Source organism: Larimichthys crocea, chromosome XXI (genome assembly GCF_000972845.2).
Source record: "Larimichthys crocea isolate SSNF chromosome XXI, L_crocea_2.0, whole genome shotgun sequence".
Taxonomy (NCBI): domain Eukaryota; kingdom Metazoa; phylum Chordata; class Actinopteri; family Sciaenidae; genus Larimichthys; species Larimichthys crocea.
The window spans coordinates 6,686,341-6,705,440 of record NC_040031.1 but is presented as its reverse complement, the minus strand read 5'-3'; the positions used below and the strand labels follow the sequence as shown (position 1 = coordinate 6,705,440).

The 19,100-nt window shown below is 41.2% G+C and overlaps 1 protein-coding gene across 2 annotated transcripts in view; it reads left to right on the top strand.

The window, feature by feature from the left end:
• The window catches only part of ldlrad3 (low density lipoprotein receptor class A domain containing 3), a 74,053-nt gene extending 55,325 nt beyond the window's left edge, over nt 1-18,728 (top strand). For both annotated transcript variants that reach the window (XM_019258317.2, XM_019258316.2), the window contains exons 5-6: nt 17,222-17,627; nt 17,947-18,728. In XM_019258317.2, the coding sequence (XP_019113862.1) occupies nt 17,222-17,627; nt 17,947-18,151 (611 nt within the window). In that variant the 3' untranslated portion in view covers nt 18,152-18,728. The remainder of the gene's footprint in view (nt 1-17,221; nt 17,628-17,946) is intronic.
• The last annotated feature ends 372 nt before the right edge of the window (nt 18,729-19,100 follow it).

Sequence of the window (19,100 nt, the reverse complement as noted above, 5' to 3'; positions counted from 1 at the left end):
CAGTGATCAAACGAATGAAATAATGCTGTCGATAAATGGAAGGGGGTGGCGGCGTGAAAGTATAAAGGAAGGAATGAGCAAGGGTATAGCAGGGGAAAATGTCTCTTACTTTTAAAGGTTAAACACACACTGAGCCCCTTTCGATTCTGCCAAGAAGCCACAGTGGCTTGTGCATATAGCACATATACAATAAAGTACAGGCAGAATTGATTTTAGAAGCATTGATCCTAATTGGCTGTGTTGTGATATAGCCTTGCCTTTCAGCAACAAGAGGTGTTTCTTTTATTTCCCTCTGGTTAATGAAGCTGTTTCCAGGGGAAAAGGTGCCAAAGACTGTTGCTCCTCACATCCTCGCAATTTTTTTTGAACATTGCTGTTCAGTCTTTTTTGGTCTTCAAGAACATCTCAGTCAGCTATTTCCAGCTGTGTGCTTCGCTTGGTTTGCAAGAAGATGCAAATGGATGTGCAGGGAGAGAAAAAATGGATCAGACACAAGAAAAAGATTGAGATACAACAATATCCAGGGAGTATGCAAAAGGCCATGCAGAGATGGTGACATACTTAGCATTACTTCTGGTGAGGCAACCCAAGACTCCTGCTGTGAATTCTTTCTATCCTCTCCTCATATTTTCATCAGAACAGCTCCTCATAGACATTTTTCACAGCAGACATTTTGAGTGGCCATACCAGGATGAGCACAGGTGTAACAAACGTCAAACCATGGCTCAGTTCCATCGACCGTCACAGTCATGACAGTGAATTAGCATTTAATTACCTGGGTGGCTACAATGAGTCAAAATATCTATGCAAAAGATATATTGTGCGTTCAGACCACACAGCATGACCAACATTTTCACTGATTGGTTCCTCCTTGCCTTCTCATATGTAAAAGGTCATGACTTGAAACATTTATCTGCAGAGAGCGTTCTTACACCAGTCTTATCTCTGACCTCCAGGTACCAGCCTCCCCTCGGGCACTGATCCCCAATCCTTCCATGCTTTCTCAACCCTACCTGTCACACCAGGAGCAAATATGTTCAGGCTGCACGACTGACCATCATGCTTCATTTCTTATCACATAGACAGAGGCCATTGATTCCACTCTAGCTTAATGCAGAGATATGAGCATGACAGGAGCAGGGCCGTGTTGTTCTGTTGTTCAACTTTGATAAAAGACGCAGGGTCTCCTTGTGCGTCCTCCAGCCTGACCAGGCCTATTGTTGAAGGAGAGGGGATTAAATGGTGGAATGGGCATCAGGGATCTTGCTCTCTTTCTCAACAGAGCAGAACTGAAGCAATGGGAGGACTGGCATTGTATGCAGGCACTGATATTTAATACGTGTGCATGTGTGTCTGCATGGCAGCAAAAGACTTAAGTGCTTTATGTAGACGGCTGCAAAGCGAACATGAACACATCTGTGTAAATGTGTAGTGTGTCCTGTAGGGTTTATCCCACTTGATCTGTAGCCAGATCCTGCCCTGACTTCCCTTCTCCTTTCTGAGCTCAGACTTATCGTAGCATGGCCTGTCTGGATAATGTGGACCAATGTTCACTGTACTTTTAACAGACAAGCCATGAACAGGCAGTCCATGCCGGCCTTCAGCCATGTGAACATTGACTGGCCCCTCTGCATACTTATGGACAAACACACAAACAAACATGTTTACACAACATGTCAAAAAAATGTGTGTGTGTGTTTTTTCCAACTTGTGTGCCTATAGTACTTAAGCAGGCCAGATATATGCAGCAATATATCAAAGTGACAGCAGACGTGAAAATCTGTTGTTTGAAGGTTTGATGTATGATAAACGTTTTTGTAATTTAAGTGATGCAGTCTTAAATAAATCCAGGTAGAAACCACCTGGAATTATATTATTATTATTAATATAATTCATTATTTCCTACATTGTTATTAAGAAAAAGATTAATTAATCCCATCTATGTAATTATGATCTCCGCTTTGAGAACTAAATCAAATGCTCTCAGCTGGAACTTCACTCACTGAAACACAGTCTCCCGTTGCCACCACTTCTGAGAAGATAAACTTACAAAGAGGAATGTATTGCTTGTGTGCTCATGCAAGCATGATCGTGTGTGTGTGTGTGTGTGTGTGTGTGTGTGTGTGTGTGTGCGTGTGTTTGCATGTGTGTTTGCATGTGTGTTTGCATGTGTGTTTGTGGTTTTCTTGACTGCACACTTTGTACCAGACTTAAACCAGAAGGTTGCAGCTTTTACTTGTACTGCTTATAAATATCCAACATTAAAATTTAGTTTGACATCTTGCCTTCAGTGTTTTGTGAGTGTGTGTGTTCAGATATACTGTAATATAATTTTGTATAACACATTATCTTCTGTGTTTGGAAAGGGAACATTAAATGCTCTGTTTTTGACACACGCTGAAACTCATAATTCACTCTGAACAATTTAAAAATAATTGGATTTTAACCCCCATTTCAAAGTATTACAACTTTCTACACAAACAGAAAAAAAGATGTCACATAATGCTCAAATGGATTAGTTTTTTGTTGTTTCTTACAGCATCCAGCACTGTGTAGATAAGGGCTGCAAAGAAAAAGACAGACAATACATCTCTGTGTGTCATAACATCAACACTGATACAATAAGCTGCACCACAGCAACCTCTTTAACCCGCTTTAATCTCGTCTGTAAACCTGCCAGTCACCGGGGCACTTTGGGACAGACTCAGCAGGTAAACCTGTGAGTGGCAGCCTGAGAATGATTGATGGCTTAACTGCCACTTATGTGATCAATACCCCTGACATCTACACACAGCACACTCAACTTTAAACAAGCAGCAAAAATAATGCACTAATCTTATCGTTGCAGTATGTGGATGTGGGGATAGCTCTCCTTAGAGAGTTGGATAAGCACTAGCAGCCTAACTACAAGCACACATGGGGATTGTGACAAGAGTGACAGTTACCATGCGTTCTTTTACAGCAAGGTTTTATTAAAGAACTATAACTGAATTTTTACAATCAATAAGCCTCTCTTCATAAGATTTCCCAGCAAAACAAGACATGTCTGTTTTAGTGTAGTCACGGACGGTATGACATTAGAGATTTGAGAGTCAGCTGCTGAAATGCAAATGTTTCAATAGAAGATGTTTCAATATTCACATTAATCTTTTCATGTTGCCTCTATAGACTTCTTCCAGGGTTGGACTCACAACCCTGAAGATTCTCAAATGTTAAAGTTTCACTGAATCCATCTCCAAAGAAGGCATTTTAAAACTTTCACTATCTACAAAAAAATTACTATGCAACATAGCAAACAGTGACCAAGAAATACATATGGATTAATTAACATTTCATGTTTTGGAAGATGTTTGGCATTGTGCGCAATAGACTTAAAACATTTAAAACCACCAGCAGCTGCTTTAAAACCTACATCTTTGGAGATGCTTTTCTGAATCTGTGAAACTGTGCATACCTAGTTGTTGGTTTAGGACAGGAGCATATTTTTCAAGTTGAAAAATCCTTTCAGTTCAAGCTTTTCGACACACAGACCTCTCACTGCTTTGAAGAAATGTGAAACAAAGGTTTTGTTGACAGTGAAACTTAAATTAGTGGTGTGCACTGCAGAACAAAAAAGTCTTAGAGATAGCACTCTGGGATGCTGGCAGTACAGCACAATCCTCACTGCTGTACTACTCAAGTTATTAAAAGACTAGTCCTGTTACACCCTGCTGCCTCTGAGTAATAGGGTTTTAAATAGTTCTTTGCTTTTAGTATGTGCCCTTAAAATAGTTGTTTTTGTGACAGCATCATTTACCAATCAACTCAGCCCTGTCCTCCTCTGCATCAGACTCACGTTTTTGGTCAAGTTCCCTCTGGTTCTATTTACCTTCTCAGTTGACCTTGAGTCTGACTTCTAATAAATCCAGCTTATATTGGGGGCTAGCTCTAATAGAACGGAAATGCGGTGTTTTACTTCATTCAGGGGGTTTTATGGTTTTATGGCTCATATTATATCTGTGTGGCTCTGTTCTCGAGGACACACAGCAGATAAATGTGAAAGGGTTGTTTAAATTCGCTGCTGTGCTTACATCCTGTTCTCGGTGGTTTTAACATATCGTGGCATACTGTATTGTGTTAAATCATCCTCTTGGCAGGAATATATTTCAGAAGAGAGAAAAATCTGTTCATTTTCCCTTGTGTTTTTACATTTGAGCTTAATGAATATCCTAATTCTCTGTGAATGTCATCCTGAGCTCCTTTTCAACATTAAACACAAAGTAGTACTTTTGCATTGTATGAAAGTCACCAAACCATAAAACCAATTTTGCCCTCAACATTCAGACATCCCATATATACCCCCCTGTCACTGAGGCTGTCAGATGAGCCTGTGTCTCCTCTGTGACTCCTGCACATCACCCTGCCTGCTGTTTTTTGTGAGTCTAGCTGCAGGCTACAGTTTATAATAGTCTCCTGTCCCTCTGGAGAGGGCTGGTCGAAGCCTGCGGATCCCATCCCTGCAAATGCACACAAGCCAAAGAACAGCCCATAATCTTCAGTCTTATCGCTCATTTCCATCACATCTTTTGCTTCGGGCGCCATCTCTTTGTGCGCACGCGTCGGGCGGATGCGAGTTCTGCTTGTGTCCACTCTAAGGCGAGCCTCCACCCCTTCCTAACTCACCTTTTGGCCCTAAAGAACTGTTGCCATGGCAACTGTACCCTGTCAGGTTTGAGGGGACAGGCTCATAGTCAAAGCCTCTCAACAACCCAAAGTAACCTCTCACCCTCCCCATTCTTCCTTTTCCTCTGGAAAAAATTGTGTGCCTCTTACAACCACTGAAAGCATTCCTAAAAAAAAAAAAAAAGACAGTTGAAACTCCCACTTCTGTGCCTCAGTCGAGGCAAGCAACATGTTACGAATAGAACAAAGAGTGACGCGTCTTTGTTTTTGTAGCTTTCTCTGTGATACACAAACAGGAGTGATATTCATAGCCAAATCTGTTCACCAGCATCCTAAAGCCTGTTATTTATGAACATGCCTTAGAGTCGGCTACTCTTCTATCCCACTTCTCATTGCTCGCCTATTTTCCCTCAGCAGGAGCATTAAGTTCTTTTCTAGATCCAGTAGTGGAAACTTTTATTTTAGCTAGTGGATTTTTGTTTGCTTTTATTGTTTCTTGTGTCTTCTTTTGTTTTCTTAATTAATTTTATTTTCCTGCAAAATAAGACTGGTAATCTTGCTATTGCTAATATAAGTATAATTATAAGTATAATCACACACGATTGTGCCAAAAAGTTTATTATTATAGTAAATGAATAAATGAATTCAACATATAGTTTGGTATTTTGGGAAATCCAGTTGTTACTATTATTATTATAGTTTGTTATCTGTCCACTAAATATGAAGCTCCAGACAGCAGCTGGTTAGCTTAGCTCAGTATAAAGAAAACAGCTATCTTGCTCTGCTTAAACAGTCATTTTTATGTTATATGTGGTTTACTTAATCCATACAACAGAAATGCATGTTTTGATTTTACAGGGATAATGCCGGTCTATTCGTGGGCCATGTGCATTTCAGCTGGTTGCCTGGTAACAGTGATGACAAGACACTGTAAAGTCACTGCACCCAGCCAAAAAAAAATAGTCCAGCACAGAAATCCTTGTCAAAACATGTCACACAGACATGAGGCAAGAAAGCAAACAAGTGTGTTTCCAAAAATGTCAAATTATTGCTTTAATGAATTTTAATTTTGTGTCTTGTCAAGTGAACCTTGAAAACACCATTCAAGTACATAATACAGAAATGGATCTCTAAGCACATGCATACTGTGTTGTATATGGACATATGTTCACATACAGAGTCACCTCAAATTAACGACTTCCAAATGCTGCACCATACATAAAAAAACATACAACCTCCTTAGATATAGCTTTTGTACTTACTGCTCATTAAATTTTGTCAGTCAATTGTTTCCCATTTCATGCCTTCAACATCTCTGTCGCAGCTATCCCTCCAGCCTTCTTTCTCTGTGAATGTTCTATAGATGCTCAAGTCATTTTTTTAACTCTAGCCCACCTCCTCTCCACCCTTATAGCAGCCTACAGTAAGCTGCGACTGAGTGTTATGAGGGGGTCTGATAGTGGCAAGCAATGGAGCGGACAAGTTATTACAGGACAGGCAAATAGAGGCCCGATGAAGCATGAAAACCTCCCATCCCCAAAGCTTGACTCAAACACACACACTTGGAGATATACAGTCAGACTGGAGGCCCACATTACAGAGAGGCGGACAAAAACAAGGACAAACACATCCAACACACACGCTTTTATTGCTCTCTTCCATGGAAAGATATGCAGAAGTTCTAAATGAGAAAAAAAATACCATATGCAGGCTTATGGAGTACTACGTGCATACACACAGCCTGCCCATTAATTCCTTCTTTCCTTCTGCATGCTAACGAGAACAGACGTATAGTACATGACAGGGCACAGCAACAGGAGCACGATGACAGCATGGGACATGAATATTAATACTGGGATGCCGAAGGGATCTGGAACAGTCCTGTCACAGAACAGTTAACATGCTTTGCTTCCCAGAGGCTTGGCAGAGCAGCTTTCAATCAATCAATGTTTCATGTCCCACCAGGGGAAAGTTTGTTGGCAGTGAGAGTTTCTAAACACAATAACACATAATAGAGGACAACGAGGGTGATCCCACACTAAAGTAAAGGGTGAAAACTCAAACATCTCGAGGGAGTATGGACTTAAAATAGAAAAAAAATGATAGTCCTAAAAGTTCTACTATCAGATTTAAAGGGTATTTTCAGTATTTTTCCATCTGGATCTTGTTTCCCTGTGTTTTTGTGTTAAAGTGACAAATGGGCTACAACAGAATTTTTGCATACAATTGCACACGGTCAAAATATGTCCATCAAAAATACTTGATTTTGTCACTGACAGACTCAGATTGTTATTTATAGTGTCTGACAACATTATTGAAAGGACCATGCAGAACAATTAAACATGCATTCCGTTTAATCCAGTCTGTGAAATCTTCTCTGTGGGGACTGGATCACAGCACCCACAGGAACACCACCAATCTCCTGAGTTTTCACAGCCACGTAGCAGCTGGTTCATTCTCCTCTGCCTGTCGCTTTGTCTGCTCTTCAGTTTGTAAGAGCTCTTCATCCATGTACTCTGGCTCAAATACATACTGGCAGCCATCCACACTGGCGTAATCAGCTAATATTCAGCCATGACATTGAAAATCTTTTGCATAACACCAAGCCATGCTTTTTTGCACTCAAGCACAATAAACTCTGAATGACAAATCTTAAAGTCCTTTTAGACTTGGTTAGACACAAAACAAACAAATGTTCCATTTAGAGTCATCTTGTCAGATACATATAATAACAAGCTGAATTGGTCAGTGGCAAAAACAAGAACTTTTAACTGACACATTTTTGACAGTGCACAATTGTACATAAGGATCACGTTGTAGCTGCTGCAGGCTGCAACGCTCTCAGTCATTACTAGACCAGATCAAGATTACCCTTTAGGTGTGTCATTGTTTTACAATGCAGGCAGCCTAGAAATGATTTAATGTAGGAAGTATTTAATTTGCCTACCTAATGTAAAATCCAATGTCCTTTTGTTTAGGACATTGGACCTGTGTTTCTATAGTTTCTCAGCAAGGATGCCTGTATCAGAGGCCATTTATCAGTGTTGCCTGAGTGGATATGTCTCTTCGGTAACAAATACCATACATCTTGAGTGCAATACCTAAAGCACGGGCTGGGATAGAGGTGAGGCATGGACCCCATTTATGTGTGGGAATTAAAGTTTGATCTGTATCTGGGTGTCTAGATCAAGAAGATTGTATGTTAATGGAACGCACACAAACACTCTGAGCATATGACCAGATCAGGCAGACCACCTCTAGAGTGATTGGATTGCATTAGACAGTGTCTGCCTGCGAGTTAGAAATAAAATCACTACAGGTTTTACAAGCCAAGGTGATGTACCAAAAAGGACAACATCTCGAAAAAAGAAAACATGTTGCCGCAAAATCGACTTATTTTTAGATGTTTTTTGTTGTTTTTGTTGTTGTTGTTTTTTGAGAATAGATGAACCTCTCACATTTCCACCTACCCACTTGCTGTGTATAGTGTGCATAAAAAAGATGGGAGTAAATGCAGTAGACTGATTGTTTTATATTCCAGACGCAGACTTAAGCAGGTGTAAATTGGGTCAGAAAGGCGGTAAAACCAGGATAGTCTCAGTTTTATAATCCTTTTTAGCGAAGTTTATTGTGACCATAACCACCGCAGTCACTTTTAGGAGTTTGTTTTTCACCCTCTAGATCTCTCTCTGCTGGAAGTGCAGTATGAGGAGAATAAAGGCATGAGCGCACCAAACAGCCCACAAGTTGCTGTTTGTAGTTTACCCCCCTCCCAATTTTTTATTTTTTTATTTCTCCACCATGTGGCATGGGTTTAACTAGTTCGCTCTGGACCAGGATGAAAGAATTTCTGGGATTTTGTTTCACTTGAACATCTGAAAGCAGTCTGTGTGCAAATGTCTGGATGTGTTTGAACTATCAGATGAACTTACTGTAACGTAAGTTCCTTAAGTAAAATGTTTTATGTGCTCACAAATGTATGTGTCTGGTTGGCTTGCACTCTGTGTGTGGGAACTGTGTGTTAATTGTGTCTGTTTGTGGGTGTTTGAAACCAAAAGGCATGTCGACTCAACCCAATGCACACCCTTCCTCTGGTCTTCATGCCCGCCCAATACCATGGATGTGACTGTGTGTGTGTGTGTGTGTGTGTGTGTGTGTGTGTGTGTGTGTGTGTGTGTGTGTGTGTGTGTGTGTGTGTGTGTTGCAAAGTAAACATGAGAACTGTCTGCCACCTAGTGGTTTAATTCTCTTCTCTGCTCATGCTCCTCTTTGTACTGGACTTAATGTGCTGACCTATGAGCTGGCTGTCACTTGTTCTGCATTTTATCACTGTGTCGTTGTGGGCGTAGCCGTGGCAACAGAGCTGCCCAAATGAGCCAGCAGCCCCACACCTGTAATTAGAGTCAGACAAAGTGACTCTGCAATGAGAGAAAGCACTGCTGTGACTATCAGCTGGAGACAGCCGTACCCGACACGTAGCAGCTAACCCTGGAATGCTGAAGCTCGAGGATGATTACTTTTTTCCCCCCACTTTGGACTCTTTTTAAAGATAGCACTTTGTGAATATGAAATGAGTCTTCAGTGCATGGGGAAAGTACAGCACCAGCATCTGTGCAGGCCCTATCTGTTCCCTTTAGGATTGAGCCAGAGGTGGGGGGGGAGTGGGAGTATCTCCATTCCCGTTTTAAGTGTGGCAATTAAGATATGTGGAGTCTTTTATTGGTCCGATTTCTTTTCCTTTTATTTGGCTCATTCATCTTCAGATGAGCATATCCTGACAGCTGTTATTTAGCATATTAAGTGGCGGTTAGCCAATCAGGATAAAGCTATGCACTCCGTTTAAAAAAAAAAAAACACTTGTATCACAGCAACCCAACGGCATGTCTACTGTTGATCTGCACCATAGTTTGATTAAAGACAGACAAAGGAGTGCTTCAGAGCTTGTTTTAATCACTGCATGCTAAATAGCCGATTGTGCACTAACATCGGGCCTCACTTTGCTTCAGTAGCTGCACACAATCCTTTCTGTAGCATCTCTTAATGGAGTATACAGAAATATTTTGATGAAAAGGAAAAACATCTTGAAAATGATATTTTTATATTTGCTCATTTTGTAACACGTCAACTATTTTATCCCTTTAATTAAGGTTCTTCAAAGACACTATGACATGAAATATATTTTCTAATCTATAGTCCTGTGTCCTTGTGTTCATTTATCACTTATTATATGCTATATAAGATGTGCCGAAAATATGCTTTCATCCATCAAAATCTCTCTTTTCTCTTTCTGTAAAACACTTCAATCTTTTTGATGACTCATTATGAACTCGGGGGAGTTTGCATAAATTTATTGAATCACTGTCTGCGTGGGTTCTCTCCGGGTCTCTAAATTGCATGTGAATGTGAGTGAGGATGGCTGTTTGTCTCTGTGCATCAGCTCTTTAAGGTTTCCCCTCCCCTCGCCCAAGTCAGCTGGGATCACCCTGATAAGGATAAATAGTTACGGAAAAGAATGAATGAATAAATTCATTATTCATCATATATTGATAAATAGCTAACCCCACTAAATATACAAAATCACACTTGACCATTAGTTTATTGGATGTAAGGAGGTGTGTGTTTAAATCTTAGTCAGCAATTTTTTTATATCTTTTCATATTTGCAAGAGAGCATGGTTGAGGTCTGATTTATCATATTCTCCTTCATCCTTGTCCTTCAGATAGCAATAGGGCCAACAATCCTCTTCATATTGTACTGTATTAAATCAGCCACACCCACCTTTGAGTGGTCGATAAATTATTTAAATCCCTCTAGTAAGTAAACATCAGGTTCTGCATTACCACCACCATACCCACAGGAGCGTCCAGTAAATATCCAAACCTTCCAAACCTTGGATTACCTCACACATCTCACAGCCTCAGAAAAACAGGAGCAACGCTGGGACTGAGGGTTGTCCTTAAAACAACCAATGTGAGCATATAACAAGTCTTTCATGAAGTAAGGGCTTTAACTAGTGTACAGCCACTTAACAGACCCCGTCACCTTTGTAAGGAAAAGGAAATTGTTTGACACCCATATTCACTCTGCTGTCTGTGAGAAGCTGCTTCTCTTTCATGAGCCTCTTCACACAGGAGGATGCAGCTGCTGGGCAGGTGCAAGTCTGGCAACACACCAGGGCCAGATGGCATCCCAGCTAAGGTGCTCAAGCTCTGTGCCATGGAGCTCTCTCCCATCCTCCACTCTGTCTCCTGAGAATCATACAGGACAGCAGCAATATCCACCATTTGGAAAACATCCGCCATCACACCAGTGCCTAAGAAACCCTTCAGAACCCTTAGTGGAAATGTATTCATTAAATAATAGGACAGAGGATATTGTGACATGCATCCCCCACTCTCTCCTCCAACATCTGGAATTACCAGTCAACTTTGCTACAATCTTACAAACTTTGCTACTTCACCACCTCAACTTCCCTTTCCAGTTTCATCATTAATTCTCATCACCAACACTGAGGGGGTCCTCAGGGCTGTGTCCTTTTCTATACACCCTCTACACAAATGACTGCTCCAGCCACTCACCCATCACCACATACTTAAAGTACTCTGATGACACTGCCATTCTCTGACTACTCACTCTTTGTTACAGCCTATCAAAACTCCATTTCTCACTTCACACAATGGTGCACTGCAGTTGAACATGGGCAAAACAAAAGTAATGGTCTTCAAACACACACCCAAGACAGTAGAAAAGATCAGCAACTTTAAATATCTTGGACTGAAAATAAGACCAGTTTGATCAGCACATCAAGTCTATCCATAAAAGATCCAAGCAAAGACTCTATGTTATCCGTAAACTCAGAGCACTATCTGAAAATGACATGCCGTCCCACACCCAAATTTGCAGACAGGATGATGAGAGCCATCATACACCTAGAACTCACAATAGCAACATTTTTGTCCCCTCTGCCAGTACAGCATTGAACAAACTGCCTTGTTGTGTTGTGTGCTAGCATCTATGAATTTACTGATGGGGACTGTATGTATTAATATAGCCTAAGTGACAATATAGTTAATAGATAGCATTAGCCTCTCAAATAATGTGTATATGTATAATAATGTATATATGTTATATGTTGAATTGTGCCGCATACATACCACCCACCCCTCAAAAAAAGACCTGTTAATGTAATCTACCGCAGACATATTCTCCTTGCCACAGAATTACGGTGTGTCACATTGTTGAAGATAGATGCTTCCATTTCAGTGTAGACAAATATGTGTACATAAACACAAACATGCATGTAATTTCCACAATGTTTCTAAATGACCATAAACATGTATTTGGCAACTGTTGTTATGTAATAGTCATTATATACTCATAGACAGTATATATAGCATATGTATGACTTAGCGTCTTTTATTTTCCACAAAAAAAGTACTTCAAAAATAGAAAACTGTCAAATAAACCTGGATTAGCCAGGTTGGAAAAACACAAAAAGGGATCCAGGCAGAACGAGTGTGTTCCTGGGACTGAAAGCATCCAGCAGGGGGTCTGTGTGACTCTCTCTCTTGTGATAGATTTAAAGCTAGTTTGGAGCAGCATGAGTGGAGTTCAATTTTCTGTTGAGATGTGTGCATATGAAACTTCAAAAGACACTGTGCTCTCCTACCTAAATTTCTCTTCCTTCTCCATTTGGACTTTGTTCTCATCTGTTTCTACCTCTGTCCTCTCTCAGCGCCTCTCCTCTGTCCACTGTTGTGCTGACTTTGACCTCTCTATGTCCCTATAATTCTCTCCTCTCATACAGGGGCAACAAGATTGATGCAGGCAGCAGATAATGGAATGCAAAAAAAAAAGAAAGAGAGAGAGAGAGAGGGAGAGGGAGGGAACAAGGCGGTAAGAGTGCAAAGGGAAAGGAAGAGAAAGTGAAGAAAGATTGAAAGAGAGATCCGATAGGTTTTTGCTTTTGATAAGCATTTTATTGAGTGCACAATCCAGGGTGAGTGCAGCTGTTGTATTTCATAAAGGCAAGGGACATGTCATCTCCATGACAGTAAATTACCAACCAGAGGGGAATAGAGTGGAATAGTGGGTGGAGAGGAGAGAAGGGAGCTATGGAAAGCACAAAGCTGGGGGGGAGGAAGAGCGAGGCATTAGAGGGGGAAACAAGAGGGGGAAACAAAAGGCACAAAGGTGGTGGTGTGGAAGCGAGAGGGGAGAACAGGGGATGAGGAGGGGGAGATGTGGGGAGAAGGCACTCTGATGTAATTGGAGTGGCTGAGTTGAAAGTCTGCACCTTGCCCCCCTCACCAAGCCTCTACATATAGAAGGTTTATGAGTTTATGAATATGGTATGGAAGCACTAGAGGTGCCAATATCACCAGGAACAGCTGCAGAGTGGGGTTATTAATGTGCAACCCCAAGTACATCCATGCACAGCCCATTTTCAACATGCAGCTACACCTATATATCTTGTTTCCCCGCTCAAGATGAAATGGTAATTTACAACTCACTGATCCGCTCGCAGAATGGCGACAGCACCAATCATCACAGACTGTAAGTGTTTTGAAAACGTGCATGATAATTGCCATAAATATTTCAAAAAGAGGGAAGAGTATACAACTGAACCCTTGTAAACTGGTGTCTCTCTATCCAAGCAGCCTTGGGATAATGTAAACATTCCTGAAAATTAGCCTCTTAAAATGGTCTACTTCTTCAAATTCAGTTTATGTAGGCCATCCCCAGTATGATTAAAATGTTTTGTATTTTTTTCCCAGTCTGGTCAAGTTTGCATTCATAGGACTGCCATTTAGAGTAAAAGAAACTGAATGTTTCAACCCTTTTTTTTTAGCTGTCAACTTTTTACTCTTTCATCCCTTACTATTGCGCTAGCTTTATTAAACATGTATCTGTTACTTTTGATTATTTATTTCAACCATTTATCCTTTTTTTTACCATAACCTTTAACCAGTTACCTACAGGTTACAAAAGTACCATCCACTATACTGATGTACTTCAACTTGTACTCTGACCTGCAGAAAGCCATGCAGCAGGTCTCAGGAATTTGTAATGAGGTAAAAGGAAATCTTCTTTCACTTTGGACTTTGCCCCCTCCAAAGTCAACAGTGTCCAAGCAGCTTTGCCACTGGTCGACAGCACAGATGTACTCGAGCCTTTCATGTCGAGTTTGACAAGACAGGAAAGCCTCTAGTGAACTTTGATGTTCAACTTTGATCATGACAGTTCCATCGAATGAATGCAGTGCAAAGTAACACTGTCAGAGATGCTGGCAGGACCAGGCACTATGAGTACATGGAATGTGAGCTCCAGAGATTTGGGTAAAAGTGTGAAAGCCAGTAAATTAACTTCAAGTTCACTGCTTTGAATGACCTGTTTTATACATATGTCAGACAGGTTTTTATTTTATAGGATGAAATATACACAGAAATGTTGACCCATAGAATTTGAGATTAAAAAAAGATTGTATCAGAGTTGTGTGTTTGGCTTTTTCCTTTGATGTACCTTAAACACAACATCTGGCTCAGCTATCGAGGACTTTGATGAGTCAATTCATACCTCATCGAGATTACATTTACATATAGAAGCTAAGGATTTTGCTATCAAAGCATATGAAGTGTGAAGGCATGATTAGGACTCTTTTCTTTGAATCAGAACAGAAGAATATCAGAATTACCATTGTTATAGCGTGACCTTCCCTCACCTATCTTTGCATCTGATGATCATACCTTCCTTTGTGCAGCAACTACAACTCACTAACAGCCAAAATGTGAATACAAAGCTCCATCATACCCACAGCAGGCGGGCCAGGGGGCTCAGAGACACAGGACCTCTCCTGACTGAAGAAGAGCTTGCCTCAGTTTTTCTTTTTTTCCCCCTCTTTTCATCTTGTGTGATTTGAAACAGTCTTTCAGGCCTCTATCACTAATGTACCGAGTAGACTCCCATTGTTAATGTTACAGCATTATGAGTTCCTTTTGTGTGCCTTTCTCTCTACTCCCAAAGGACTGCACTGAAACCTGATAGGCAGTGTAGGGTGGCAGCGGTGGGGATCTCTTTATTTGTACTTTTTTTTACTAGGTAATTATGGAAATAATTCTTCTTTGTTTTGGCCTTTCTGTGCTTAGAGTCCAGTTCATAATTAATTGGTAGCGTGAAGGAGTAGCCAATTTTAAATCACAAGGGAGGGGTCGAGTGGGGCTTGTTTTATTGGCTGGTGCCTGGTTGGGGCAACGGGCGGGTAGAGCATCTGAATTAGATTAGATTTAATTAAAGCATGGGGCCCCTGACTACACACTGGTACAAAAGTAGGCTGTTTGCCAGGGTAGTTGTTGTTGAGAATTCAACACACACAGATACACACATACACACACACTACTGAAGACTCCCACAGGCCTTCAAGGTCAGATAGACAGAGGAAACATGCAGAATGGTGTCTGGAAGACAGAGAAAACGAGCTAGAAAAAAAAAGAGGAGAAAAACCTCCCCTAATGATAGCTCATAGCTTTATCCACACAGGTGCTCTACTCTCTCTAACTGCTGACACCTTTATTTGAAGGGGTGGTTTGACATTCCCGGGAAATACACTTACTTGTCATCTCACCGATAGATAAGAAGTTTGATACCACTCTCATATCTGTCAGTTCAATATGAGGCCATTCATATTTAACTTGGTGAGCTAAGCTCAGCATGAAGACTGGAAACAAAAGAAAACAGCTAGCTGTGGAGACAGAATATTTTTTATGTGAACCTCTAAAGCTCACTAATTAATACATAACATCATGCTGTACAAATATATAATATAAAATGTTCTGCATTGCAGTGTAATGGAGGGACTAAGGTATAGTCAGATCCTGGAGCATGGTCTCAATCTTCCAACAAAACAAAAGTGGACATGTGGAAGTGCACATCGTGAGCCTTACCAATGCTTGATTTGAATTCCAGTACATATAAACTGCATATTACTTCATTTATTTGGAATCAGACAGCGAAGTTGCATTTCATAGACTTTAGCTGGTGTGGTTTTATAGATCTGACCTATAACTCAGTATAACAGGGTCACCCTGGTTGACTTTTTGTGGAGTTCTGCACATTTCCTTTAAGTCTCTGAGGGCCTGTAGCTCTAGCTTGTACATGTGGGAGGGGATCCCTACCCTGTGCTAAACACAATATCCCCCAAGAGCCTGTAAATCTGTGTAAGCCTGGGATACTTCAAAAAGCTTCTTTGCAGTTTCAGGGGATCTAATCCTTACAGATTCAAGCATTTTCAGACTATTGATTCAACCTCAAGATAACTTGCAATGGTCGTTTCCTGGCCAGCTTTCTGGGCAATATGCTCAACTGTCTGCATGATGAGTAGTGAACAGAGATATCAGTCCTTTTAAGCGTATATTAGGCGGGCTGTTAAGCAGCAATACAGAAAACCTCGAACACATAACATTGAAAGTGCTTCAATGAGTGTTGAACTTTTTAGGAGGCGCACAGGGGTTTAATGTTTACAGCCCCCTGAGGTATTAGTGTAATATGAACTGAAGCAGCATCTGTAAAATACTTTTATGTAGCTTATTCCTCATTAGCACAGCCAGTACAGTGCTGCAGCTTCATAATAAATTGGATTTTTTTCACACACACCCCCTCCCTCTCTTCTTAATACAACTGTTCTGTCTGCTGGTAAGCAGCAGAAACCATTTAGATGAGCCTCACCCCAAGTGCCTGATTGAAATTCTCATACTGTAATATCAGTCAGTGGAAATGTTTAAGTGCTATTCCCCTCATCCCATCTGGAATAATAAGCTGCACTGCCGTCTGCATTACAGTAGTCCCTTTCCTCATTTCAGGCAGCGGAGGTTCAACTGCTCTGCATTTCTTACTGCTGCTTACCACGGCTCTCAGTGTGAACTTTATGTTCTCTGGACTACTAGTTTGCAGATACCCCATTTCCCTGCAACAAACATGGTAATCCGTGACAGCCTCTGGTGTTACTCTGCGTTCTGTCGTCTTCAGTGCAAAGCAACTCAACTGAACTCAACTCGTGTATTATCTAAAACTGCTGTAAGCTGTTTTGTACTCACAAAGAATTATTTAGTCTCTCTGTTCTTTCCCTGTCTTCGTAATAAAAGAGCGAGGATCCCTACTTTTGAACTCTGGGCTCAAAACTAGCCTCTTCACTGTACACGATGCTCCATTTGTTCTTGTTGTCTCTAGGGGCTCTTAGGCATAGTCTCTCTGCTGTTATGCTTATTTACGTAGCCATCTCATCTCCAAGACAGGCTGCTTCAATTGAATCTCACAGAGCACATTTCACAATGAATCTCAAACAATTTACTGCTTAATATTTATGCATCTTTCGTTCACTCTCTTTCGTTCCCCTGGATCTGTAACTCCACGACTAATCGTCCTGTTCCCTTAAATTGTTTTCCTCATCACTGTCCTTTATTCCCCTTGTTGTCTCCCTTGTCTTAACCCATCCTCCTATTTTCTCCAGCCTCCTACATAATCATGAATTCGCTCTTACAATTCATCTCTCTCCTCTCTTCCACAGAAGCTCCGGGGCAGGACTTTGTGACACTGGACTATCGTCTGCGTTACTACCCCAGCATCACTTACGCCGTCATTGGCAGTGCTGTTATCTTCGTCCTAGTGGTTGCCTTGTTGGCCTTGGTGCTCCACCACCAGAGGAAGCGGAGTGTTTTGCTGCCCAGAGGTGTAAGAGGGAGTTCACATCACCACCACCACCACCATCAGCCCCTGCTGCTGTCACGTTTGGTTATCTTGGACCGGGGCCACGTCCATCCCGGAGGTCCAGGTCTCTCCCCTGGCTCCCCTACCGCAGCGGGCCAGTACCGCTCCACTCCTCAGGCACTGCAGCTGCTGTCTGGTACCCTGTATCCCTCCGAACTCTCTATGGACTCCCCTCCGTCATACTCACAAGCTGTTCTGGATGTCAGGTGAAAGGAATAATGATTCACAGCTGTATGGAAGTTTTTAATCTTTTGTCTTTACCTATAGAGGTAGCACTGCACTATAAGCCATGACAAAATAGCAGCAATGAATGTTGTCTCTGTAGCAAACTATGATCTAATTTAGTTTATCATTTTAATACAACATAATAAGACTGCAGTTTCATTTACTCGTTAGCTAAACGGGTATACATCTTGAATCTGTTGCTGGTGCTGGTCGAAGAATATTCATCGCACAGTCTTTTGTAATACCTCACAGCTGACATCATATTCTTCCTCTATCTGTTTCTTCTGTTTTCTCTCCTAGTCGGCCTCCCTGGTTTGATCTCCCTCCTCCACCATACCTCTCAGAAGGTGAATTTCCATCGGATGTTGAGCTGCCTCAATACGAGGGCCCGCAAGACCCTTTGAGCCACCCCACAGCACCTCCCTCTGCACCCTCCACAACCAGAACTGTGGCCTTGGGCACGCAGCTGAGTTCGAGCTCCAGAGAGGAGTCGGACCAGCTGTAGATGGTCTCATTTAGAAACTGCAGTTAGACTGGAGAGACTGCAGGACTGAAGGACCAGGCTGCAGGGCCACATGAGGCCAGCACAGTCCACACTAGAGTCCTGCTGAGAAGAATCAATAGGGACTAAGAGACTGTAGATTAAACAGTGCCCATAACTTGCTGCCTACACTATCGGCTTACTGAAGCACTGGACAGAGACAAGCTCATCCTGCTATACTGAGCTTGTATGCTGGCTCCCCCTGCTGGGGTCATGGCTGCACTACACCATAACCATAATAGTTACACATTTCATACGGTTTTCATCATTGAAGAAATACTGTATAGCAACCATAGCCTGCATCTCCAAAGAAATAAGTAAACTGCCATTCATTAACATATTAAGTAACAAATCACATATGATGATAACAGCTGAAATAGTCAGTGTGGTATATTATATTCATGACAGAGTGGTTAGTCAAAGTCGAGCACCGTTCTCTGATAATCCTCACATTTCACATCTACAATATTTTCCATAGTGAGGTTAATGCTTATATATAGTAAAATAATGAATGTTAAATAAAATCTGTACTACAGTTTGATGACTTATTGTACTTTGATCATTTTATGTTGTTGCCTTATTCTTCCTGAAGTTAATACAGTTTTAGACAATACAGTAACATTGCGTAAGATTTGTATTAGTTTAGAACAGAGACACCCGCAGTTGTGCAGTTGTATATAGTAGAGCAGCTCAATCAGAGGTACTCGGAAGTTTTAATCTTTTTTTTTTTTCAGTATTGACGTGAACAATGACCCGATTATATATAGCTGACTATAGTAAAAACAACATTTTGTAACTTCTGCAGTGGTCCTTCAAGCTCAGATGAGTTGTTGGGAGCTATCTGAGATATTTCTAAAGGAGCAGTAGTGGCCTTGTGTGCTTTATTCACAACATTTTCAGTTTTTCACATTCA